Below are 24,909 nucleotides of genomic sequence, written 5' to 3' on the forward strand. Positions count from 1 at the left end.
GAGTAGGGTTTTTGTAGGGGACGGGGCAAGCAGGGCGAGAGAGAGAGAGAGAGAGAGAGAGAGAGAGAGAGAGAGAGAGCATTTTTATTCCAATGGCGTTAGCTTGACCGTCCGATCGATCCTGCTCACTCCATCCAAGGTTTTGAACCGCTCAGGTGGACCGTGAGATTTGCTTCCTTCCACGGAGAAAAACCCCACTCATCATGATCAGTCTTCCGGGCGAACGACATTGGACAGAGGTATGTTAATTGAATCGCGTTTTGTCAATTGTGTTTATCCAACTAGTTTCAGCTTGAAATTATTGACGTGGACGCGACCATCTCGACCATCGCTAACATAAACGTGGTCAAATTTTTACTAATATTCTATTATTTTGATTTTTTGATCTTTTTTTTTTTCTTTACTTTTTACTTACTTTCCTTCTTCCTCTAAGCAATCATTGGGCCGTGACGATGGTTGAGATTTGGCCAAAGGTGAGTGCCAACGAGGTTGAGCCTTGCCCAACCATAACGAGGCCTGCCTGAGGTTGGTGAGGTCTCAGAGACTGGATAGAGGAGGAAGAAAAGAAGAAAAAAAAAAAAATAAAAGGGAAGAAAAAAATAAAAAATTTGATGAAATGGACTTAATTTGCCAAATGTGAACAGGTTTAGGACCTAATTGGTACAATTAAAAAATTAAACACTGATAGGTTTATAATTTTTTGGACAATTTTCCTAATGGATTATGGAGCCTTGGCTTGTGTCATATATACCAAAGTTGGTCCATTCATATGTCACATTAGATAGAGGAATCTCTTAGTGAATTCATCTCGCGTTTTGAGTTGTATAATCTACCATGTTTGAAATAAGCAGCCTCTTCACGCGCATAACACAAGGCTTTCGATATGCAATTTGAGAAATTAATCCTTCTTTACGCACATAAAAGGAGGCTTCCATACGCAATGAGAAATTAATCCACACAAAGGCTTAGATACTCATATAGCACGGTGGTTTCATGGGTTTTGATTTTTCTTTCCCTAATCATATAGCCCTAAAAAGTAATTAGGATGTGTCCCGATAGACTCTTTACTTTCTGTTTGTTTCCGAGTTAAATTTTTGTGATGAATGTACTTTGGCTTTTTCTCGTACTATAATAGTCAAAATTTTCAAAATATATAGATTTTAACACATGAATCCGGTTATAATTTATTTGTAAATTCTTAAAAGGTGAATATTATTTTAATTCTAGCGGAGAAGCAGAGAAGAAGAGATGAAGAGAAGAACAAAATTGATTGTTGCTTTCGTTGAAGCGAAAGTAATTGGTTTAATATAACCAAACGGCTTTAAATTAATGCATTTGCGATAAATTTACCCCGAACTAATTTTTTGACCAATGATACAAATGTGACAAATTTACCGTGAGCTAATTTTTAAAAGATCAAAAATTCTAAATCGACACACTTATGACAAATTTATTCTTCGATAATTTCAATTACATTAGATCAATATCACAAAAGGCCATAGACAAACGTAAAGTAAAACCCCAAATTGGTACTCTAACCAACTAACACATATCTCAGTTCAGTAATTTGATGGATAAATTTAACCAAGACAAACGGTCAATAATTTGCTCTCAACCTGTCTCAAATTCCAGGTATGGCTATCATACAACGTCGACTCCCAAGTTCCACTCCATACTGTTCAACGACGACTCCCTCCTTCATGGTTTAGGGACTGAGAAATTTTCCCCATGAAATATATCTAAGTGAGCGTTTTCAAGGTACATGCTACGCAAATGTCGACCGCATTTCACAATCCCTTAGCAGCTATACCACGGCATGCGTAAAGATCAAAGGGGCACTATAAGATCACTCGAACACACTGGTGATTGAACATAGAACATCGAGACGGGATGGATCATCACGTACTTCATTCAAAGTGACTACAGAACAGTCGCATTGGAGCAAATCCGCTCCAACAAGAAAAACTTGCACCTAGTGCAGCAACTCGAAGGAAAAAGGTACTCGGTTTAATCACTCCATTCTACACGTCACCAAATCATCATTTTTCAATAAATGACAATGCCCCAAAAAAGGGTTTTCACAACATGAGCTTTCAAGAGGCTGCCTTAGCACAGCTCAATATCCATCGAAACTGCCTCATCGTCGTCGGGAGGAGGCTGATCAGCAGGATTAGCAAGCTCCACCTCATCCCTGCAAGCACAGTAGCTGGTCGTCAGACACAAATAATTGACCAACAGGAAGTTGGGCAGCAATGCACTGCACCAATGTGAATATATAAATAACATATATAGCAAAGATAGTCAGCAAATGAAATTTTAAACTCCAAGTCTACAATCTCATAAGAACTTGAGGAATCAGGATGCCATGGCAAGCAGTTAAGATGATAATTTCCTAAATGATCACATAAAATTACAACAAACGGGGGAAAAGAGAGAGATGAGTTCCATACGGTTGCTGGGCAGCCGAGTCAATTTGTGTATCCCGAGGAGCAAGGGCAGGAGACTACACACAGTGAAAAAGGAAAAAAAAAAAGAAAGAATCAGGAAAAAAATCAAACAAAGAAAGAATCAGGAAAGAGGAAAAAAGCTCCAGGCCGAAACGGCATCGACCGTCGCTGCCTCCAAGAGCTCGCGAACGGCGGCGATCCACCGGCAACGATCGGCTGAAATAGACGAGCGAAAGAGGAGAAATCCCACTCACCGTGCTCTGTCCTTGCGAATCGACGTGCGACCGAGAAGATTTCCTCCTCGCCGATTTCGATTTGGAATCGACGTGAGTCAATGTGACCGGTCCTGTAATACCGACGAGTGATCGATCAAAACCCGGTTGCACCGTGCAATGTCCTGAGAGATCGATGATCGGCGGAGGACGCCTGACCGATCCTTTCATACCGACGAGCGATCGATCAAAACCCGGCTGCACCGTGCAGTGTCCTGAGACATCGACGATCGTCGGAGTATGTCCGACGGATTGAATTATACCGACGAACGACCGATCAAAACCCGGCTGCACCGTGTAATGTCCTGAGACATCGACGATCAGCGGAGGAGACGTGACCGGTCCTGTTATACTGACGATCGACCGATCAAAACCCGGCTGCACCGCGCAATGTCCTGTGACATCGACGATCGGCGGAGGAGGCGTAAGTGGCGGAGGCGGAGGAGTACGACGCAGCATGATCAGTGCGATGAAATGGACGCTTTCGAAGAGATGGGAGCAAGAGAGATAGGGAGAGCGGGGAAGAGAGGGTGAGGAGTAGGGTTTTTGTAGGGGAGGGGGCAAGGAGGGAGAGAGAGAGAGAGAGAGAGAGAGAGCATTTTTATTCAAGTGGCGTTAGCTTGACCGTCCGATCGATCCTGCTCACTCCATCCAAGGGTTTGAACCCGCTCAGGTGGACCGTGAGATTTGCTTCCTTCCACGGAGAAAAACCCCCCTCACCATGATCAGTCTTCCGGGCGAATGACAATGGACAGAGGTATGTTAATTGAATCGCGTTTTGTCAATTGTGTTTATCCAACTAGTTTCAGCTTGAAATTATTGACGTGGACGCTGACCATCTGACCATCTGGCTAACATAAACGTGGTCAATTTTTACTAATATTCTATTATTTTGATTTTTTGGGAAAATTTCAAATAATGACCTAAATTAAAACAGTTTTCTCAAATAGGGGTCCATAGTAGACTTTGTCTTAAAAAGGGTCTAAAGTTGTTAACTTTGTCTCAAATGAGGGCCCAAACTCATTGGCTAGCCAAATTTTCGCCAGTGGATTTATTCTAGCAATTAGAGCATGGGCAGTTTTGTCCAAAAATTTTAAGCGGATGAAGAATAGGAAAATCTAAGATCCCAAATCAAATGTTAGAGCTCTTCACAGATTTTCTTTCTTTCCAACGTTTCTCTTCAATTCTCGGTGCATATTCACTCTGTAAATTTTGCTCCTAGCCAAATCTAAGAGAATCGTCTCTGCTCTTGAATTCTCTCTAAAAAAATTTCTCTCAATTTAATAAGAAAGATTGCAAATTGATTTTGTCCAAAACATTCTATTTTGATCCAAATTAAAGTTAGGGTTGTTCTGACTTGAATCCTGTCCCCTCTATGTCCTGAGCCTATCCTTGGCCTCCCTTTCCACTCCTCCAGGTTTCTCTCAGCTTGATAGCAATGACGGTTTCCCCAGAAGAAAAGGTGAAAACAGGCTCGAAAGGAAATCTATGAAGGAAAGAGAAGGTGTGTTTAACACTGGGCTTTTGTAATACAATTGCAATTGAGCTCAAATTGATTTTGATGTTTGCTTTGAACCAATTCAGTTTATAACTTGAATTGAAAAATTCATTTGCTTTCCGAAGCAAACCAAAACCAACTTATTCTTTTTTTTTTTTTTTGCAAAGCCTCTTGTTGAAGAATTCTTTTGCTAACCGAAGCATCTTGAATGCAAGAATTTTTTTTTGGTGCAGTTAGGATCACTCAAACACACATGGTTTACCACTTCGAAGAAGTGCTAGAGGAGTGTCAATTTCATTAAATTTCAGCATCCTCTAATTTGCTTCGTTTCAACCGAGGTTAGTTTATTATATTGGCGCACCTGGTTCTTCGTTTGTCCAAGAAAAGGCCATCGCAGTTTGTTCAAGCAACATGTCAACAAGGTCTAAGCATATTGTGGAATACCACACTGACGGCAGCGAAGATAGTGATGGTAGGAGGAATTTCCTTTAGTGCTTGCTTGTTTGATTAGATTTGCGGGTGCATTTTGTCCCATTTTAATCAATGCATGTGAGTTGCATTTTGTAATGGTGAGTGGTATCCACTGTGCGTTTTCTTATTAGATTTGTTGCCAACGTAATCTCCACATGTCGGTTGTGGTCCATGTTTAGCAATTTTACTGCTTCCAATTTTTTTTTCTGATATATATATTTAGTTAATAACAACCAATCTACTGATTCGCTGGAATGCAAATCTTCTGTTTTTATCTATACCGATTAAAGACCTAAAGGAGCTGTCATAGCTAATTATATTTGATCGACCAATTGATTTTTTGGCATTTGGTGCGATTTTATTTACAAGTAGGACAAAAGGGTTGGATGATTGCACTATTGGCTTTTAAGGATTGCTTATTCAATTTATTATTTTACCATTATATGCTTTAGATATCAATATGATGATTATCCTTGTTCTATTGGTTGATGCCTACTAAACTTGTCGACAAATGTAAAGCTTTTGCTACTAAATAGTTAGTCTCTGCAGCAAACAATGTCCATAGCAAAAAACTTATCTTTATCATCTTGGATTTGCATAACTGAATTTATACTTGTCAAGGGAATATATCAACTATGAAGAAGGGAAACTTATTGACATTATTTTTCATTTATTTTGCATCAGGTGGGGGATGTGAAGAAGTGAACTATTCTATTTCTGATATTGGGAGTGTTGAAGTTGCTGAAGATCGATTTACCTTAATTGATCTTGATGAGTTATACAAAAGAAACGTAAGCTATGTTAAGGGTGATCGTTTAACGAACAGGGATATGGATGTTGGAGACAACAGCTTGTATGTTGATGCATTAGTTGATAATGTAGATTTCCTAAATATAAGTAGCCAAAATGAGTATACGTATCCTGAGCTTAATGCTGAGATTGATATGGAGAATCCTGTCTTCAAGTTGGGAATGTGCTTTAGTAATGCTAAGGAGTTTAGAGAGGCTATTAGGAACTATGCCATAAAAAATGGGAGACAAGTGAGGTTCACTAAGAGTGCACAAAATAAGTTGAGGGTAGTATGTTCCGAGGGATGTGATTGGCTCATATATGCTTCTAACGTGCAGGGAAGCATACTTTACAAGTGAAAACCTTCAACCCCGTACACACTTGTAATAGAGTGCTATGCGTTCCTCAAGTAAGCACAAAATGGCTAGCGAACAAGTATTGTGATAGGTTGAGGAATAATCCTACATGGCCAAGTGCTTCAATGAAGAAAACAATGAAATCTGAGAATGTTTTAAAGTTGTCGAGGTCAATGGTCTACAAGCTAGGGCTTTAGCAATGACTATGATCACAGGGAATGAGGAGGAGCAATTTGGGATGCTTAGGAGCTATTGTCAAGCACTTCTTGATGCCAACTCAGGATCCACATGTGTTATCAAGACTGAACAATGTCAAGATCAATTCAAATTTAGAGGAGTTTATATTTGTCTGGATGCATTGAGGAGGGGCTTTCTAGAAGGATGTAGACGCTTTGTGGGGTTTGATGGTTGTCATTTGTCATCAGGCTACAAAGGTATACTTCTAGCAGCTATGGGCATAGATGCTAACAATCAGATGTATCCATTTGCATGGGCAGTGGTGGAACAAGAAACATACAAGACATGGCACTGGTTTATTAGTATGATTGCAGAAGACTTAGGAATTACAGACCTTGCAAATTCAAAATATTGGACTTTCTTATGTGATAAGCAAAAGGGATTGGTGCAAGCTCTAGCAAATATAATGCCTTAAGCTGAACATAGATTTTGCTTGAGGCATCTTTATGAGAACTTCAGGCTGCATCACAAAGGACTGGAACTTAAAAAATTGGTTTGGAAGGCTGCAATGGCAACTAGGGTATGTGATTTTAACTTGGTAATGGAAGATTTAAAGGCAGTTAATCAGAAAGCATATGATTGGTTGTCCCAAAGGCCTCCAGTCCAATGGAGCAAGTCTCACTTCAGGACAAGCTCAAAATGTGACATTTCTTAGAATAACTGGTGTGAGAGCTTTAACAAAAGCATCATTGATGCTAGGGACAAACCTATCATCACAATGCTTGAAGCAATAAGAGTGCAACTCATGGGGATGATTCATAAGCAAAGAGATGGGATGACTCCTTACGCTGGTGTGATCTGTCCTAACATCCAAAAAATATTGGATCTTCAAAAAAAATATTCAGCATCATGGATCCCTGCTTGGAATGGGGAAGATGAGTTTGAATTGAGTGGGCCATATGGAGACAAGAGGGTCGTTAATATTAGACATAAAACTTGTAGCTATAGAAGATGGGACATTAGTGGAATCCCTTGTTGTCATGCCGTGGCGGCTCTTGTACACATTAGGGAACAACCTGAAAAATGGGTTCACACATGCTTCGTTAAGGAAGAAATTATGCAAACTTATAGCCATGTTGTGCATGCTGTAGATTCCAAGGACACATGGCCTGCTCGAGAGCCATTACTCCCCCCCGATGTGCCTAAGCAAGTTGGTCGAAAGAAGAAACAAAGAATGAAGTCAGTGAATGAAACAGTTGACAACAATTTGAAGAGAAGGAAGAAGAAAATTGTGCAAGAGCCTATTGGAACGAAGTTGAAGAGACAAAATACAACAATTACTTGTGGAAAATGTGGTGGGTTAGGCCATAATAGGAATCATTGCAAAAATCCAGTAATAACATCAACACCAACATCAGTAGCAGCAACAGCATCTATAGCAACATCATGCCCAACAACTTCTACATCCGCCTCATGCTCACACGATGCGGTCAAAAGAACTCCCTCAATCCCATCAGCATCACAATCTGAGACAATTGAACTACTTGCTTCATTTTTTGGCAACATTTCAAGCTCATTTTCATCCATGGAAAGAGAGAAGATGCAGGTTTCAATTTGCCCTTGACTTTGTCCTAAAACTATTCTTAGTTGCACTTGACTTTCTCTTGACTACATTGTTGTTTTTATTGAACTGTAGGTAAAGAGAAGGATGTAAGGAACCTCAGCATGAAAGTGGTGGAACGTGAGCAAATTTTTGAGATGCAAGAGTAACAAGGCCAACAAACAATTTTTTTTTTTTTAACTGTTAGTTTATGTTTGGAAGATTTCTTACACTATAATGTTTCTCTTTTTCATTGAATATGGCCTGGCTGAAGTTTAACTTATGTCATTTTTTTTTTTTTTTTTTGCTTAGCCTTCTTTTGAGTTATGGTTGTTGTGGTGTGCTGAGCTGACAAGAGTTGTTTATATTGCCATTTGGAATTGAGTTGTGCCTCATTTACTGCTACTTCCTTCATGGTGCTATGACACATCATGAAAGCTATGCTTGGACATGCACAAACACAGAGGCTTTTATGCCCCTACTCTGTTCCATCTTTCTTTAGTATCTGATCTTAGCGCAATCTGCCTAACAGACCAATTGCTCAACGAAATTCTCACATGGGGTTTCCAGTTTTATCCGCACAATAAACTCCAATCTCAAAGTTGAAGATCGTTTGAGCAATCTCGTTTTAGTCTAGTCGATTTGGCCAGTTCGTTTTATCATATGTGTAAACCATGTCTCTTGTGTTGCCCTCACCATGTGAACTCTCAATTGGATGTTCACTGAAGTTGTATTCTATAGATTGTAGTTTGAAAATTTTTTGCAGCGAACCATGGTACTAGATTTCACAATAACATAATACCCAAGAATCTTCAGCATGGTCAGCACGACAAGCTCTTTCCTGCATTTGGAACTAATCTATTCTTGAAGAAGACGAGCACCGATATTGAACAGACCCAAGTTGACCTGATGAAGGACTTGATTTAGAGATTGAAGAAGAAGTAGGAGGAGATACTGATATTGTTTGGGAACAAGATGAGATTCAAGCAACATCATCGCTTATCAAATGAAGGATTCCTTAGAACCTGGGAAGTTAAGCAGAGAAAGAGCTCTTCCGCTCCCACTTCCTTATAAACTTAGACCTTTGGGAGTCCCACGCCAAAAAAAAACGTGAGCGGCAAAGACGAAGAAAATGTGAGCGGCAAAGACGAAGAAAATGAGGACCTTGATGGAAAGTACATCACTAGCGAGATCATGTTCGAGCAAGAAGATGGTGTGCCAAAGACTGGCTTGTTCATCTTTTTTGTCGTTCTGCTCGATGGCTTCTCGAGCCACAGCACGGCCATTAAAATGAACAGATGAATGGGTTTGTGTTTGCGAGAGAGAGTGAGAGAGACGTGAACGGAGGAGATGAGATATTGAGGGTTTTGGATTGCAAATACACAAGCTTCTCCCTGATTCAGTTGGGATAAAATTTTACAGAGAGAACTAGTATTGAGAATTGAGGAGGAACATGGAAAAGAAAGAAAATCTGTGAAGAGCCATAAAATTTGATTTGGGATCTTTGATTTTCCTATTTTTCACCTGGTTAAAATTTTTGGACAAAATTGCCCATGCTCTAATCGCCGGAATAAATCCACCGGCGAAAATTCGGCTAGCCGATGAATTGGGGCCCTCATTTGAGACGAAGTTAACAATTTTAGACCCATTTTTAAGACAAGGTCCACTCTAGACCCTTATTTGAGAAAACGGCTCCACTTTAGGTCCTTATTTGAAATTTTCCATGATTTTTTTGATCTTTTTTCTTTTCTTTACTTTTTACCTACTTTCCTTCTTCCTCTAATCAATCATTGGGCCTTGGCGATGGTTGAGATCTGGCCAAAGGTGAGTGCCAACGAGGTTGAGCCTTGCCCAACCATAACGAGGCCTGCCTGAGGTCGGTGAGGTCTCAGAGACTGGATAGAGGAGGAAGACAAGAAGAAAAAAAAAGGAAAGAATAAAAAAATTGATCAAATGGACTTAATTGGCAAAATGTGAACAGGTTTAGGACCTAATTGGTACCATTAAAAAGATTAAACACTGATAGGTTTATCATTTTTTCGACAATTTTCCCAACGGATTATGCAGCCTTAGCTCGTGTCATATATACAAAAGTCGGTCCATTCATATGTCGCATTAGATACAGGAATCTCTTTAAGTGAATTTATCTCGCGTTTTGAGTTGTCTAATCTACCCCGTTTGAAGTAAGCAGCCTCTTCACGCGCATAACAAGGCTTTCGATATGCAATTTGAGAAATTAATCCTTCCTCACGCACATAAAAGGAGGCTATCCTTACGCAATGAGAAATTAATCCACGCAAAGGCTTAGATACTCATATAGCACGGTGCTTTCATCGGTTTTGATTCTTCTTTCCCTAATCATATAGCCCTAGAAAGTAATTAGGGATTTGTCCCGATAGAATCTTTACTTTCTGTTTTCTTCCGAGTTAAATTTTGGTGATGAATGTACTTTGGCTTTTTCTCGCAATATAATGGTTAAAAATTTCACAATATATATATTTTAACACATGAATCCGGTGATAAATTATTTATAAATTCTTAAAAGGTGAATATTATTTTAATTCTAGCGGAGAAGCAGAGAAGAAGAGATGAAGAGAAGAAAAATATTGATTTTTGCTTTCGTTGAAGCGAAAGTAATTGGGCTAATATAACCAACCGGCTTTAAATTAATGCATTTGCGATAAATTTACCCCGAACTAATTTTTTGACCAATGATACAAATGTGACAAATTTACCGTGAGCTAACTTTTTAAAGATCCAAAATTCTAAATCGACACACTTATGACAAATTTATTTTTCGATAATTTCAATTACATTAGATCAATATCACAAAAGGCCATAGACAAACGTAAAGTAAAACCCCAAATTGGTACTCTAAGCAACTAACACATATCTCAGTTCAGTAATTTGATGGATAAATTTAACCAAGACAAACGGTCAATAATTTGCTCTCAACCTGCCTCAAATTCCAGGTATGGCTATCATACAACGACGACTCCCAAGTTCCACTCCATACTGTTCAACGACGACTCCCTCGTTCATGGTTTAGGGACTGAGAAATTTTCCCCATGAAATATATCTAAGTGAGCGTTTTCAAGGTACATGCTACGCAAATGTCGACCGCATTTCACAATCCCTTAGCAGCTATACCACGGCATGCGTAAAGATCAAAGGGGCACTATAAGATCACTCGAACTCACTGGTGATTGAACATAGAACATCGAGACGGGATGGATCATCACGTACTTCATTCAAAGTGACTACAGAACAGTCGCATTGGAGCAAATCCGCTCCAACAAGAAAAACGCGCACCCAGTGCAGCAACTCGAAGGAAAAGGAGCTATTAAAAATCCTCGGTACTCTGTTTAATCACACCATTCTACACGTCACCAAATCATCATTTTCCAACAAATGACAATGCCCAAAAAAGGGTTTTCACAACATGAGCTTCAAGAGGCTGCCATAGCGCAGCTCAATATCCATCGAAACTGCCTCATCGTCGTCGGGAGGAGGCTGATCAGCAGGATGAGCAAGCTCCACCTCATCCCTGCAAGCACAGTAGCTGGCCGTCAGACACAAATAATTAACCAACAGGAAGTTGGGCAGCAATGCACTGCGCCAATGGAATATATAAATAACATATATAGCAAAGATAGTCAGCAAATGAAATTTTAAACTCCAAGTCTACAATCTCATAAGAACTTGAGGAATCAGGATGCCATGGCAAGCAGTTAAGATGATAATTTCCTAAATGATCACAAAAATTACAACAAACGGGGGAAAAGAGAGAGATGAGTTCCATACGGTTGCTGGGCAGCCGAGTCAATGTGTGTATCCCGAGGAGCAAGGGCAAGAGACTACACACAGTGAAAAAGGAAAAAAAAAAAAGAAAGAATCAGGAAAAAAAATCAAAGAAAGAAAGAATCAGGAAAGAGGAAAAAAGCTCCAGGCCGGAAGGGCATCGACCGTCGCTGCCTCCAAGAGCTCGCGAACGGCGGCGATCCACCGGCGATGATCGGCTGAAATAGACAAGCGGAAGAGGAGAAGTCCCACTCACCGTGCTTTGTCCTTGCGAATCGACGTGCGACCGAGAAGATTTCCTCCTTGCCGATTTCGATTTGGAATCGACGTGAGTCAATGTGACCGGTCCTGTAATGCAGACGAGCGATCGATCAAAACCCGGTTGCACCGTAAAATGTCCTGAGACATCGATGATCGGCGGAGGAGGCCTGACCGATCTTGTCATACCGACGAGCGATCGATCAAAACCCGGCTGCACCGTGCAATGTCCTGAGACATTGACGATCGGCAGAGGAGGCCTGACCGATCCTGTTATACCGATGAACGACCGATCAAAACCTGGCTGCACCGTGTAATGTCCTGAGACATCGACGATCAGCGGAGGAGACGTGACCGTTCCTGTTATACTGACGATCGACCGATCAAAACCCGGCTGCACCGTGCAATGTCCTGTGACATCGACGATCGACGGAGGAGGCGTAAGAGGCGGAGCCGGAGGAGTACGACGCGGCATGATCAGTGCGATGAAATGGACGCTTTCCAAGAGACGGGAGCAAGAGAGATAGGGAGAAGGGGGAAGAGAGGGTGAGGAGTAGGGTTTTTGTAGGGGAGGGGGCAAGGAGGGCGAGAGAGAGAGAGAGAGAGAGAGAGAGAGAGAGAGAGAGAGAGAGGGGCCTTTTTATTCAAGTGGCGTTAGCTTGACCGTCCGATCGATCCTGCTCACTCCATCCAAGGGTTTGAACCCGCTTAGGTCGACCGTGAGATTTGCTTCCTTCCACGGAGAAAAACCCCACTCACCATGATCAATCTTCCGGGCGAATGACAATGGACAGAGGTATGTTAATTGAATCGCGTTTTGTCAATTGTGTTTATCCAACTAGTTTCAGCTTGAAATTATTGACGTGGACGCCGACCATCCGACCATCCGGCTAACATAAACGTGGTCAATTTTTACTAATATTCTATTATTTTGATTTTTTTGATCTTTTTCTTTTTCTTTACTTTTTACTTACTTTCCTTCTTCCTCTAAGCAATCATTGGGCCTTGACGATGGTTGAGATTTGGCCAAAGGTGAGTGCCAACGAGGTTGAGCCTTGCCCAACCATAACGAGGCCTGCCTGAGGACGGTGAGGTCTCAGAGACTGGATAGAGGAGGAAGAAAGAAGAAAAAAAAAGAAAAAGAAAAGGGAAGAAAAAAATTTGATCAAATGGACTTAATTTGCCAAATGTGAACAGGTTTAGGACCTAATTGGTACAATTAAAAATTAAACACTGATAGGTTTATCATTTTTTGGACAATTTTCCTAATGGATTATGGAGCCTTGGCTTGTGTCATATATACCAAAGTTGGTCCATTCATATGTCACATTAGATAGAGGAATCTCTTTAAGTGAATTTATCTCGTGTTTTGAGTTGTATAATCTACCCCGTTTGAAATAAGCAGCCTCTTCACGCACATAACACAAGGCTTTCGATATGCAATTTGAGAAATTAATCCTTCTTTACGCACATAAAAGGAGGCTATCCTTACGCAATGAGAAATTAATCCACACAAAGGCTTAGATACTCATATAGCACGGTGGTTTCATCGGTTTTGATTCTTCTTTCCCTAATCATATAGCCCTAAAAGTAATTAGGGATTGTCCTGATAGAATCTTTACTTTCTTTTTTTTTTCCGAGTTAAATTTTTGTGATGAATGTACTTTGGCTTTTTCTCGTACTATAATAGTCAAAATTTTCACAATATATAGATTTTAACACATGAATCCGGTTATAATTTATTTGTAAATTCTTAAAAGGTGAATATTATTTTAATTCTAGCGGAGAAGCAGAGAAGAAGAGATGAAGAGAAGAAAAAAAATTAATTTTTGCTTTCGTTGAAGCGAAAGTAATTGGGTTAATATAACCAAACGGCTTTAAATTAATGCATTTGCGATAAATTTACCTCGAACTAATTTTTTGACCAACGATACAAATGTGACAAATTTACCGTGAGCTAATTTTTAAAAAAATCAAAACTTCTAAATCGACACACTTATGACAAATTTATTCTTCGATAATTTCAATTACATTAGATCAATATCACAAAAGGCCATAGACAAACGTAAAGTAAAACCCCAAATTGGTACTCTAAGCAACTAACACATATCTCAGTTCAGTAATTTGATGGATAAATTTAACCAAGACAAACGGTCAATAATTTCCTCTCAACCTGTCTCAAATTCCAGGTATGGCTATCATACAACGTCGACTCCCAAGTTCCACTCCATACTGTTCAACGACGACTCCCTCATTCATGGTTTGGGGACTGAGAAATTTTCCCCATGAAATATATCTAAGTGAGCGTTTTCAAGGTACATGCTACGCAAATGTCGACCGCATTTCACAATCCCTTAGCAGCTATACCACGGCATGCGTAAAGATCAAAGGGGCACTATAAGATCACTCGAACTCACTGGTGATTGAACATAGAACATCGAGACGGGATGGATCATCACGTACTTCATTCAAAGTGACTACAGAACAGTCGCATTGGAGCAAATCCGCTCCAACAAGAAAAAACGCGCACCCAGTGCAGCAACTCGAAGGAAAAGGAGCTATTAAAAATCCTCGGTACTCGGTTTAATCACACCATTCTACACGTCACCAAATCATCATTTTCCAACAAATGACAATGCCCAAAAAAGGGTTTTCACAACATGAGCTTCAAGAGGCTGCCTTAGCGCAGCTCAATATCCATCGAAACTGCCTCATCGTCGTCGGGAGGAGGCTGATCAGCAGGATAAGCAAGCTCCACCTCCCTGCAAGCACAGTAGCTGGCCGTCAGACACAAATAATTAACCAAGAGGAAGTTGGGCAGCAATGCACTGCGCCAATGTGAATATATAAATAACATATATAGCAAAGATAGTCAGCAAATGAAATTTTAAACTCCAAGTCTACAATCTCATAAGAACTTGAGGAATCAGGATGCCATGGCAAGCAGTTAAGATGATAATTTCCTAAATGATCACAAAAATTACAACAAACGGGGAAAAGAGAGAGATGAGTTCCATACGGTCGCTGGGCGGCCGAGTCAATGTGTGTATCCTGAGGAGCAAGGGCAGGAGACTACACACAGTGAACAAGGAAAAAAAGAAAGAATCAGGAAAAAAAAATCAAAGAAAGAAAGAATCAGGAAAGAGGAAAAAAGCTCCAGGCCGGAAGGGCATCGACCGTCGCTGCCTCCAAGAGCTCGCGAACGGCGGCGATCCAACGGCGACGATCGGCTGAAATAGACAAGCGAAAGAGGAGAACTCCCACTCACCGTGCTCTGTCCTTGCGAATCGACGTGCGACCGAAAGATTTCGCCGATTTCGATTTGGAATCGAGAGTCAATGTGACCGGTCCTGTAATACCGACGAGCGATCGATCAAAACCCGGTTGCACCGTAAAATGTCCTGAGAGATCGATGATTGGCGGAGGAGGCCTGACCGATCCTTTCATACCGACGAGCGATCGATCAAAACCCGGCTGCACCGTGCAATGTCCTGATACATCAATGATCGGCGGAGGATGCCCGACTGATTCTGTTATACCGACGAACGACTGATCAAAACCCGGCTGCACCGTGTAATGTCCTGAGACATCGACGATCAGCGGAGGAGACGTGACCGGTCCTGTTATACTGACGATCGACCGATCAAAACCCGGCTGCACCGTGCAATGTCCTGTGACATCGACGATCGGCAGAGGAGGCGTAAGAGGCGGAGGCGGAGGAGTACGACGCGGCATGATCAGTGCGATGAAATGACGCTTTCCAAGAGACGGGAGCAAGAGAGATAGGGAGAAGGGGGAAGAGAGGGTGAGGAGTAGGGTTTTTGTAGGGGAGGGGGCAAGGAGGGCGAGAGGAGAGAGAGAGAGAGAGAGAGAGAGAGAGAGAGAGAGAGAGAGAGGAGCATTTTTATTCAAGTGGCATTAGCTTGACCGTCCGATTGATCTTGCTCACTCCATCCAAGGGTTTGAACCCGCTCAGGTGGACCGTGAGATTTGCTTCCTTCCACGGAGAAAAACCCCACTCACCATGATCAGTCTTCCGAGCAAATGACAATGGACAGAGGTATGTTAATTGAATTGCGTTTTGTCAATTGTGTTTATCCAACTAGTTTCAGCTTGAAATTATTGACGTGGACGCTGACCATCTGACCATTTGGCTAACATAAACGTGGTCAATTTTTACTAATATTCTATTATTTTGATTTTTTTGATCTTTTTATTTTTCTTTACTTTTTACTTACTTTCCTTCTTCCTCTAAGCAATCATTGGGCCTTGACGATGGTTGAGATTTGGCCAAAGATGAGTGCCAACGAGGTTGAGCCTTGCCCAACCATAACGAGGCCTGCCTGAGGTCGGTGAGGTCTCAGAGACTGGATAGAGGAGGAAGAAAAGAAGAAAAAAAAAGAAAAAGAAAAGGGAAGAATAAAAAATTTGATCAAATGGACTTAATTTGCCAAATGTGAACAGGTTTAGGACCTAATTGGTACAATTAAAAAATTAAACACTGATAGGTTTATAATTTTTTGGACAATTTTCCTAATGGATTATGGAGCCTTGGCTTGTGTCATATATACCAAAGTTGGTCCATTCATATGTCACATTAGATAGAGGAATCTCTTAGTGAATTCATCTCGCGTTTTGAGTTGTATAATCTACCATGTTTGAAATAAGCAGCCTCTTCACGCGCATAACACAAGGCTTTCGATATGCAATTTGAGAAATTAATCCTTCTTTACGCACATAAAAGGAGGCTATCCATACGCAATGAGAAATTAATCCACACAAAGGCTTAGATACTCATATAGCACGGTGGTTTCATGGGTTTTGATTTTTCTTTCCCTAATCATATAGCCCTAAAAAGTAATTAGGGATGTGTCCCGATAGACTCTTTACTTTCTGTTTTTTTCCGAGTTAAATTTTTGTGATGAATGTACTTTGGCTTTTTCTCGTACTATAATAGTCAAAATTTTCACAATATATAGATTTTAACACATGAATCCGGTTATAATTTATTTGTAAATTCTTAAAAGGTGAATATTGTTTTAATACTAGTAGAAAAGAAGAGATGAAGAGAAGAAAAAATTGATTTTTCCTTTTGTTGAAGCGAAAGTAATTGGGTTAATATAACCAAAAAGCTTTAACTTAATATACTTAAGATAAATTTACCTTGAACTAATTTTTTTGACCAATGATACACTGTGACAAATTTATTGTAAGCTAATTTTTTAATTACCAAAAACCCTAATTCGATATATTTATGACAAATTTATTATTCGATAATTTTATTAAATTAGATTAATATCACAAAAAATCATAAATAAATGTAAGGTAAAACCCTAAATTGCTACTTTAAGCAACCACCACAAATCTCAACTTAATAATTTGACAGATAAATTTAATCAAAACAAATGGATAGTAAATTTATCAAGAGTGCATTAGTTTGACATTTTTTCCATAATGAAAAAATTAGTTCAGGATAAATTTTTTACGATTCCATCGGTTAGGAACTTCTCGTGGTACCGTCCCAATCTAAGTTTGAGTTTAGTTATAATGTTTTTCCATTTTTCCATTTTTTTAAATTTTTTTGCTAAATAACCGTTTTGTCGAAACAGTGCCATAATAATTTTCACAGCCCGATTTTGCCCACCGGGAGTTTCATCGTGGAGCAAGAGAAGGGAATCTAGGGTTTTGCGGGTTTCTCCTCTCCTCTCCTCTCCTCTCCTCTGCTGTTGCATCTTCTTCAATGGCGATGGAGCAGATCACGGAGGGAGTCAGCAGCATCGCCCTGACCGACGGCGACTCCTCCTCCGTCAAGAAGAACAACCGCATCCAGGTCTCCAACACCAAGAAGCCCCTCTTCTTCTACGTCAACCTCGCCAAGGTACGCGCCCCCCTCCGCCACGCCGCCGGATAATAATCGCCGTCGCATCGAGAATCCGTGTGATCGAACGAAATGCGGATTCGACTTGTGGGTTCCCTTTTTATTTTATTTTATTTTATTTTGGTTTCGTCGATGGGCCTGCTCGTGTTGGTTGAAGTTTGCCTGTTTTGCTTTAGAATGTGGGGAGATAGTTTTCTGGGTCGTGTCGTGTGGAGGCGTATGTGTTAAAGTTCGGTTCTTTTATTGTGGGTATTGATGAATGTGGGTCGGCGGTTTTGGTGATTGTTGTGGGTTTGTTTTTGTTGTGAATGCAGAGATATATGCAGCAGTACAATGAGGTGGAGCTTTCTGCTCTCGGGATGGGTATGGATTCTTATTCCTCTTTTGCCTTGTTTCAATCGCTTTCGATTCGTAGGGCTGTGTTTGTCGGTGTTGCTTTCGCTCTTCCAGACTGTGCATATGCCGATTAGAATGAGACGATAGCGTGCGCTTAAAGAGCGGTCTCCTCATGTCCAAATTGGAAATCTCGATGGCAATGCTTGTATGCAAGTCCATTCTTCCTCTGTTTCTGCTTTGGCCTTCATTGTAACTGAAAGTTTCAATGTGCATTCCCCTTTCTGATTGCTTTTTGGCAAAACCAATCGCCCGTATGCCTTGCGGTTTGTATAATCATGTAAAGCCGGCAATATAGTCCTCAGTTGTTGAGGAATTCATGCAGAGGTTTGTTTGAGGATCTATCTGCTCGGGTTTACAGTATCTAGGGGTTTCTGTGGTTGCCATTGAACCTTCTTTTGTCTCTTTGGATGACTAGACTGGTCCTTATTGGACAGACTAAGGCTTGTAGCCTTGTAGGTATATGGTTTCTGTTGCTGGGCAAAATGATTCCCAATTCTGGGTTAGTTGGTGATGATTTTGAGTTAACTGGTAATGCGCGAGATTGGCTAAATGTTGCACTGGTAATTGCTCTGTGTATTCTTTTTGATTTTGAAAGGGGTTCAGCTACCTGTCTGCTCATTGTGGCAATTGGCTTTTTCAGTTTTTCATGCCATGGTTTTATATGTGCAGCTATTGCGACAGTGGTCACCATCGCGGAAATTCTGAAGAACAATGGATTTGCTGCCGAGAAGAGTATGTTTTTCTTTATGTTTTTCATAATATATGTTTGAAGCAGGTAATGTGCAACTTTATGAGGTAATTTGAATACACTTCTTGCAGAGATCACAACATCAACTGTTGGTATCAAGGATGAATCAAGAGGGCGACCTGTCCAAAAGGCCAAGGTGAGTAAACATTAGTCTTGATGTGCGAGCATAACAAATTTTTGTCGATGATTTTACTTTTAATACTCATGTTGAGTTTGATAACCTAGGGGGATTATATACTGTGCAGATAGAGATATTGCTGGGGAAGTCAGAGAAGTTCGACGAGTTGATGGCGGCGGCTGCTGCAGAGCAGGCGGCTGCTGCTGCTGCTGCAGAGCAGGCTGATGCTGGAGCCACTGAAGAGCAGGAGAGTTGAAAACTTGAAAGGGCGTCACCATTTACCATTTGCTTCGTGGTCTAGGACTAAACATGATCTGTAGAATAGTCCCTGATTGAGTTTGTAGCCCTTGAAATTTTGTAGGAACGAGAATCAAGTCCAATCTGTTGTCCGTTTCTTTTTTCAATGAATTTTTCCTGTTGATGTCATGATTCGCATGCCGCGCAGATGCGAGACTGTGTGTGGAAGTAATCATTCTGGGTTGTTGAAGAGGCATAGGATGTTGAAGAGGCTGTCATTCGACCAAGGGAGCATTCGCCGTTCATACTTGTCATTTTATCTTGGAAATTATAACTATAAGTTCCATCAAGGTTCTTGAACATGTTCCTAAAGATGATTCGTCAGAAAAGAAAGGTATTTTGGGCTAAAACTGGACAATGATCATCGCGAATCGAGTCGTTAAGAGTGAATCTTTCATGAGAATGTTGTCAAAAAGTAGGTAAAAATTGAACTTTTATGGTTTGATGACCATTTTCTGAGAAAATTTTCCGAGGGCACATACTGTTTATCACTAGAGGAGACATATGAGGGTGGTGTTGTCATCCTTACCCTTCAAGCGTGTCATGGTGATTTATTCAAGTGTCACTTATGAAACCTTTCAAGTACGTTTCAGCATAAATTTGCCCAAATTGATGGCAAATTCAATGTTATCTCCTTTTAGCTAAAAGGAAAAAAATCAACACTTCGGAAATGAAAATTCAATTACCCAATACTTGAAAAGAATCTCTCTTCTTTCTGTCGTTAGTAATATTAGAAATCTCAATTGATATATTTACCTTAAATCAAATTTCGGCTCACAAAAAAATTTCAAATCGACACATCAATTTATGAAAAATTCCAAATTAATTTTTCTCATGAAAAATTCAACATTGGTATTTTGACCTAAATATATTGTCTATTGCCAATTGAGGATACTTTTGCACTGAGATAGTCGGTATAAGTTTTTTCTTTAATTTTTTAGGATATCAGATCCATCTGGGGTAAATATAAGTTGGGATATTTTGTAAGAAGAGAACTAAACTTTTGGTTAAATATGGATTAAGACATTAGGCGTTGAAACATCACCATCAAAATAATCAATAATAGAAAAAGAAGAAAAAGAAAAAAAGATGGAGATGGCAAACTAGCTCTTCCTCACGTCTCTTATAATCTCTTTAAAGAGTCCGCCCTAAAACCCTCCCCGCCCCGGTCGTCTCCTTCCTCATCGAAAAACCCTAGAGGCGCTTGCTGCCCCCAAATTCGATCGATTTACAGAGGCAATGGTAAAGCTTTTCGCTCCTTCGCACTTCGAATTCGCCTTCAGCAGCAGGGACGGATGCAGTAAAACTCACTTTCCCCTCGTCGTCTACGTGTTGTTGTGGTTGTGCAGACAGGAGAAGCGGTGAACCCCAAGGCCTACCCCCTCGCGGACGCTCAGCTGAGCATCACCATCCTCGACCTCGTCCAGCAGGCCGCCAACTACAAGCAGCTCAAGAAGGGCGCCAACGAAGGTCCGTCGGACGACTGTGCCTCTGTGTGCGCGTGTAATTGGTGTTTGCGCGTGTGCTTGAATCGATGTGTGATGTGCGTGTTGTGCATTTTTGCGATGTGGGTAGTGGTTGTTTTTAGGGCTTGACGAAGAAAGGTGGGTGCTTGCTTGGGTTTCAGCTACGTAGACCTTGTGTGTGTGTGTGTGTGTGTGTGTGTGTGTGTGTGAGATTGGTGTTCGCGCTTGTGCTTGAATCGATGTGCGATGTGTGTGTTATGCATTTTGGGGATGTGGGTAGTGGTTGTTTAGGGCTTGATGAAGAAAGGTGGGTGCTTGCTTGGGTTTCAGCTATGAAGACCTTGTGTGTGTGTGTGTGTGTGTGTGTGAGATTGGTGTTCTTATGCATTTTGGGAATGTGGGTAGTGGTTGTCTTTAGGGCTTGATGAAGAAAGGTGGGTGCTTGCTTGGGCTTCAGCTACGAAGACCTTGTGTGTGTGTGTGTGTGTGTTGGGGTGCCCGCACGCTATTGGTGTTTGCACTTGTGATTGAATCAATGTGCGATGTATGTGTTGTGCATTTTGGGGATGTGGGTAGTGGTTGTTTTTAGGGCATGATGGAGAAATGTGGGTGCTTTGGTTTCAGCTACGAAGACCTTGAATAGGGGCATCTCTGAGTTCGTCGTGATGGCTGCTGACACCGAGCCGCTTGAGATCTTGCTCCATCTCCCACTGCTTGCGGAGGATAAGGTATGCTGAAGTCCGATGCTTTGTGCTGTTTTCCATTGCTGCCCGCTTTGTTTTTTAAGTTAAGTTGCATGACAATAATGTGCGGCTTCACTTGCCAAAAAGACATGCGGTTTGCGCTTGATTTATCTGATGTTTTAGTGAAAGATGGGGAACTTCTACTTGTTTGTAAAAGTGTCTCTTTGGGGTTTCAAATTGCGCATATCAAGTGAATCTGTGGTTTGTTTTGCTCTTCTGGGTTATGAAAGAAAGCCTTGTTTCAGATTTTATGCAAGTCATGCTTTCAAACCTTTTTTTCTGATCTTTTGTTTCCCAAGAGGAGGTCCTTGCTTTTTCTTTATTAATTTGCCAAGGGGAAAATTTCTGTGAGGATACTTATGAAAGTGCGCTTCTAAGCAACTAAAATGAGTATTTGATATCTGAGTCCTATAATGGGTTTGCATCTGAGGGATGAGTTAATTTTATTTTATTATTATTTTTTAAAGACTTGTAATTAGTCTGTGGCTTTGATTCTGGCCTGGAGATAACAGACTAACTCAACTTGGTTTTGCCAATTTAACTTTTTCCAATCTGAACAATTACTGAATAATTGAAATTATTCAGTCTTGCTGTTTACTTAAGAATGTGTGTGGAAAAACAGAATCTTTTACCTGACAATCTAATAGTCTGTTCTGATAGTCCTTGGAACCAGATCTTGTTCATAATTTGTGGGTTCTGTGGATTGGCAGTGTAGCTGCATGTTTTGCGAAATTTGAATTCATGATTTAGACTATTGGTGTGTTAATTATGCGGGGGAATCAAGGTCTTCAAAATAAGAAATGCAGAATAGATGAAGCTAGGTCATTGAACACTTGTCAACATTTATATGTTGTGAAAATTTTAAGTGTTTTGGCTTAAAAAAAAAAAAAAAAATCTCAACATTCCCTGTACCGCTAGATTTAGATTGAAGAAAACAGTAAAAAGTGAAAGTCAATCCAAACATGCCCTTAATCTATAGTGTGTAAAAAAGCATGAAAATATGAAGTTATTTTCATCAATGGTGATTAATGTGAGAAATGATGGCTCCCAATAGGGTTTAGGGATTATTTATAATGGCTTAAAATGAATCTAGAATGTAAGCCCATAATCTATTTTAAGACCTCTTAATCTGAACTGTTGAACTTCATTAAAAGCCATGTCAATCACATATGAAATGACTTAAACGCTTGAAAAGGGCATAGTTGACTGATAAAATCAAGAAAAGAAATAGTACCAGTTAAGTGCGTGATTGAAATAGCTCAGAACTGACACGCCTAATTAAAATTCTTAAGTTTTTCAATGCATTTGAATATTTTATAGCATAGAGGACTTCAACTTTGGAAAAGAGTTCCCTTTACCTCCGCCTCCACCTCCGCCTCCGCCTTTTCCTTAAAGACTGCTATTATTAAATTACCAGCGTTTGGTGTGGAAGTGAATTATCTTAAGTTTTGGTTACTGTCTAATTCTTCAATTCAATGTTTGATAGGTAAGAATATGCAGCTTTATGATTTCCTTTTCTGAGATAACAAAAATGCTGTCTGCCAGTTGAAACATTTCTTCTTAATAAATCAGTATACACTGGTTTGCTACCATCTTGCCATGGCAAGTACAGATTCTTACCTTTACATATCATACAGAATGTGCCCTATGTCTTTGTCCCTTCAAAACAAGCACTTGGTCGAGCATGTGGAGTTACACGACCTGTCATCGCATGTTCAGTGACATCAAATGAGGGAAGCCAGTTGAAATCCCAGATCCAACAGCTCAAGGTATACCCTCTCATCAGATTTAATGCAATACAGGGGTTGTGATTGTAATCATCCCTCAAATGCTGTACAGACTCTTAGCTTTTCCCTGTGGAATTGCAGGACGCCATAGAGAAGCTATTAATCTGAAATACCACATCCTGCATGTTCGGTGTGATGGGCCTCTTTTTCTGCGCATATGCTCTTCAAGAGGCTTTGACTGAGGAATGTGCTAGCTTTAAAGTTTTCGTGTGCCGGCTTTATGAAGAGTTTTGGTCTTTGGAGTTTCTTCCCCTCCAGGTTCCATGTGCAAACAATTTGTATCTCAGTGGCTAATAGTAATCGTTGACACGGTGTAAGCTGATATTTTTAGTTGGGGTTGTGCTCTCTCTCTCTCTCTCACTATCACTCTCACTCTCACTCTCACGGGGGCTTGGCACGTTGGTAAACCATGTTTGTCTATGTGCAAATTTGTGCCAATTGGGTGGAGAGGCATTTAGGATCTGGTCTTGGATTTACTCTGTGATGCTGAGAATTGATCGATAGCTCGAAGAGTATAATGCACCGTGCGATGGTAAGTTGTTAACCTGCATAAGGGGTAGCTGTTTTGCACCATGCGTCTGGTGAGGCTGCTTTGAAGCTGATGACCGCATTCCCCTTTTATCCTTCCTTTAACTGAGTTGATAGGTTTTCTATGTGCTTCGAGCCGGGGCATTATTTTGCTACCTCTAGCTTGGTTTCGTGATAGCCTCGAGTTTCAGTGGGAAATTGGAGAGGTCTTTGTTGGGGCATATCATGTCCAGGAGAAAGGGGGATTGCCCTTTTGTGATATAAATCCTGACAGACTCTAATCTGCTCGATGCAATTTGGTTCAATTTCGGTTCGTAGGAAGCCACGAGTCTAGTGAGCTACTCTTGTTGGCTGGTCGAGACAGACATGATGCCTTCCGAACTTGGTTGAAGCTCTCCATCGGAGGGGACAACCGGTACGATCAAGTGGCTGTATTTGCTTTTCAATCCATGTCCAAAAATCCAAAAATCCATCGAGACTCGGGCTATTTTAGTTGGTTCATGAAATAAATAGGATATTTCTCACGTCTAGGATTTTAGTAACCTAAGGCAGGTTTCCTTATCATTTGAAGAAATTATCCTACAAAGCCTTGAAACTCAAATTTTGAGCTGGTGCACGAGAGATCAAAGGCAGTCAATCGTCGAGGTTGTGGATTCGACTTGAATTGAGTTTGAGCAATAAACCATGCGAGACCCACTTGCACCCTCACTTTTTTGGCCATTAAAAATCAAATCCTTTTTCGGGGCACGATAATGGGAACTAATATACGAAAATTTGACGTGAGTGGAAAACGAAGTAAAAATAATAAATATTTTAATGTAGTTGAGTAGGCATCAACGAGTGGGCGTGCCGGAGTGGTTATCGGGCATGACTAGAAATCATGTGGGCTTTGCCCGCGCAGGTTCGAATCCTGCCGCTCACGTTTTTTGCCTCTTTTCCCCTTCTTTCTTTCCATGCTACGCTCAAGACTTTTTCCGTTCTTTTTTGCATGCTACAAACGGGATTCATCCATGGTCTCACTAATCAGTTCATTATGTCAAAGTTTGAACACAGCACTCACATTTGTGTTTCGATAAATCAAATAAAATATTTACTTTATTATGATTGACTCTGTTCATCACATCATTCACAAAATGAGTTTATATAATATATTTTCAATTTAATAACTAAAAAAGATGAGGTTTTCTTTCTTTCTACGTGGTGAAAATAGAGAGACTAAATCTCTGGCCCCAAGCAAAGACCAAGATGTCACCCCAGTTTTTTTTTTTTTGGTGGGGTT

General features: G+C 40.6%; 3 protein-coding genes, 1 long non-coding RNA gene and 1 other non-coding gene across 5 annotated transcripts; 4 read left to right on the top strand and 1 right to left on the bottom strand.

Annotated features, from left to right (window-relative positions):
• Window positions 1-6,032: 6,032 nt before the first annotated feature.
• Window positions 6,033-7,780, top strand: LOC104417714. Its single transcript, XM_010028942.2, has 3 exons — window positions 6,033-6,364; window positions 6,770-7,365; window positions 7,707-7,780. The coding sequence occupies exons 1-3, from the start codon at window positions 6,033-6,035 to the stop codon at window positions 7,778-7,780; spliced, it is 1,002 nt and encodes a 333-aa protein (XP_010027244.2).
• Window positions 7,781-10,973: 3,193 nt separating this feature from the next.
• LOC108957207 lies at window positions 10,974-14,964 on the bottom strand. The gene is made up of 3 exons (XR_005548989.1): window positions 14,938-14,964; window positions 11,415-11,467; window positions 10,974-11,157 (listed from the first exon to the last, which is right to left on the bottom strand). It is a non-coding gene; the product is annotated as an uncharacterized LOC108957207 (long non-coding RNA).
• A 2,329-nt stretch (window positions 14,965-17,293) lies between these two features.
• LOC104438519 (uncharacterized protein At2g34160) lies at window positions 17,294-19,319 on the top strand. The gene is made up of 5 exons (XM_010051683.3): window positions 17,294-17,547; window positions 17,862-17,910; window positions 18,613-18,675; window positions 18,763-18,827; window positions 18,937-19,319. Exons 1-5 carry the CDS (start codon window positions 17,410-17,412, stop codon window positions 19,063-19,065), a joined length of 444 nt encoding a protein of 147 aa, XP_010049985.1. The 5' UTR covers window positions 17,294-17,409; the 3' UTR covers window positions 19,066-19,319.
• An 892-nt stretch (window positions 19,320-20,211) lies between these two features.
• LOC104438520 (NHP2-like protein 1) lies at window positions 20,212-23,462 on the top strand. The gene is made up of 5 exons (XM_010051684.3): window positions 20,212-20,348; window positions 20,456-20,576; window positions 21,197-21,300; window positions 22,953-23,084; window positions 23,184-23,462. The coding sequence occupies exons 1-5, from the start codon at window positions 20,346-20,348 to the stop codon at window positions 23,208-23,210; spliced, it is 387 nt and encodes a 128-aa protein (XP_010049986.1). The 5' UTR covers window positions 20,212-20,345; the 3' UTR covers window positions 23,211-23,462.
• Window positions 23,463-24,470: 1,008 nt separating this feature from the next.
• TRNAS-AGA lies at window positions 24,471-24,552 on the top strand. Its single transcript has one exon. It is a non-coding gene; the product is annotated as a tRNA-Ser (tRNA).
• The last annotated feature ends 357 nt before the right edge of the window (window positions 24,553-24,909 follow it).

Source organism: Eucalyptus grandis, chromosome 3, assembly GCF_016545825.1.
Source record: "Eucalyptus grandis isolate ANBG69807.140 chromosome 3, ASM1654582v1, whole genome shotgun sequence".
NCBI classification, from domain to species: Eukaryota; Viridiplantae; Streptophyta; class Magnoliopsida; order Myrtales; family Myrtaceae; genus Eucalyptus; species Eucalyptus grandis.

Coding starts and splice junctions, on each gene's coding strand:
- LOC104417714 (XM_010028942.2), top strand. CDS start 6,033: ATGACTATGATCACAGGGAATGAGGAGGAGCAATTTGGGATGCTTAGG. Junction 6,365..6,769: donor ACATACAAGACATGGCACTG/GTTTATTAGTAT, acceptor CATTGATGCTAG/GGACAAACCTATCATCACAA. Junction 7,366..7,706: donor AATTACTTGTGGAAAATGTG/GTGGGTTAGGCC, acceptor ATTGAACTGTAG/GTAAAGAGAAGGATGTAAGG.
- LOC104438519 (XM_010051683.3), top strand. CDS start 17,410: ATGGCGATGGAGCAGATCACGGAGGGAGTCAGCAGCATCGCCCTGACC. Junction 17,548..17,861: donor TCTACGTCAACCTCGCCAAG/GTACGCGCCCCC, acceptor TTGTGAATGCAG/AGATATATGCAGCAGTACAA. Junction 18,676..18,762: donor TGGATTTGCTGCCGAGAAGA/GTATGTTTTTCT, acceptor CACTTCTTGCAG/AGATCACAACATCAACTGTT.
- LOC104438520 (XM_010051684.3), top strand. Junction 20,577..21,196: donor CAAGAAGGGCGCCAACGAAG/GTCCGTCGGACG, acceptor CTTTGGTTTCAG/CTACGAAGACCTTGAATAGG. Junction 21,301..22,952: donor CACTGCTTGCGGAGGATAAG/GTATGCTGAAGT, acceptor CATATCATACAG/AATGTGCCCTATGTCTTTGT.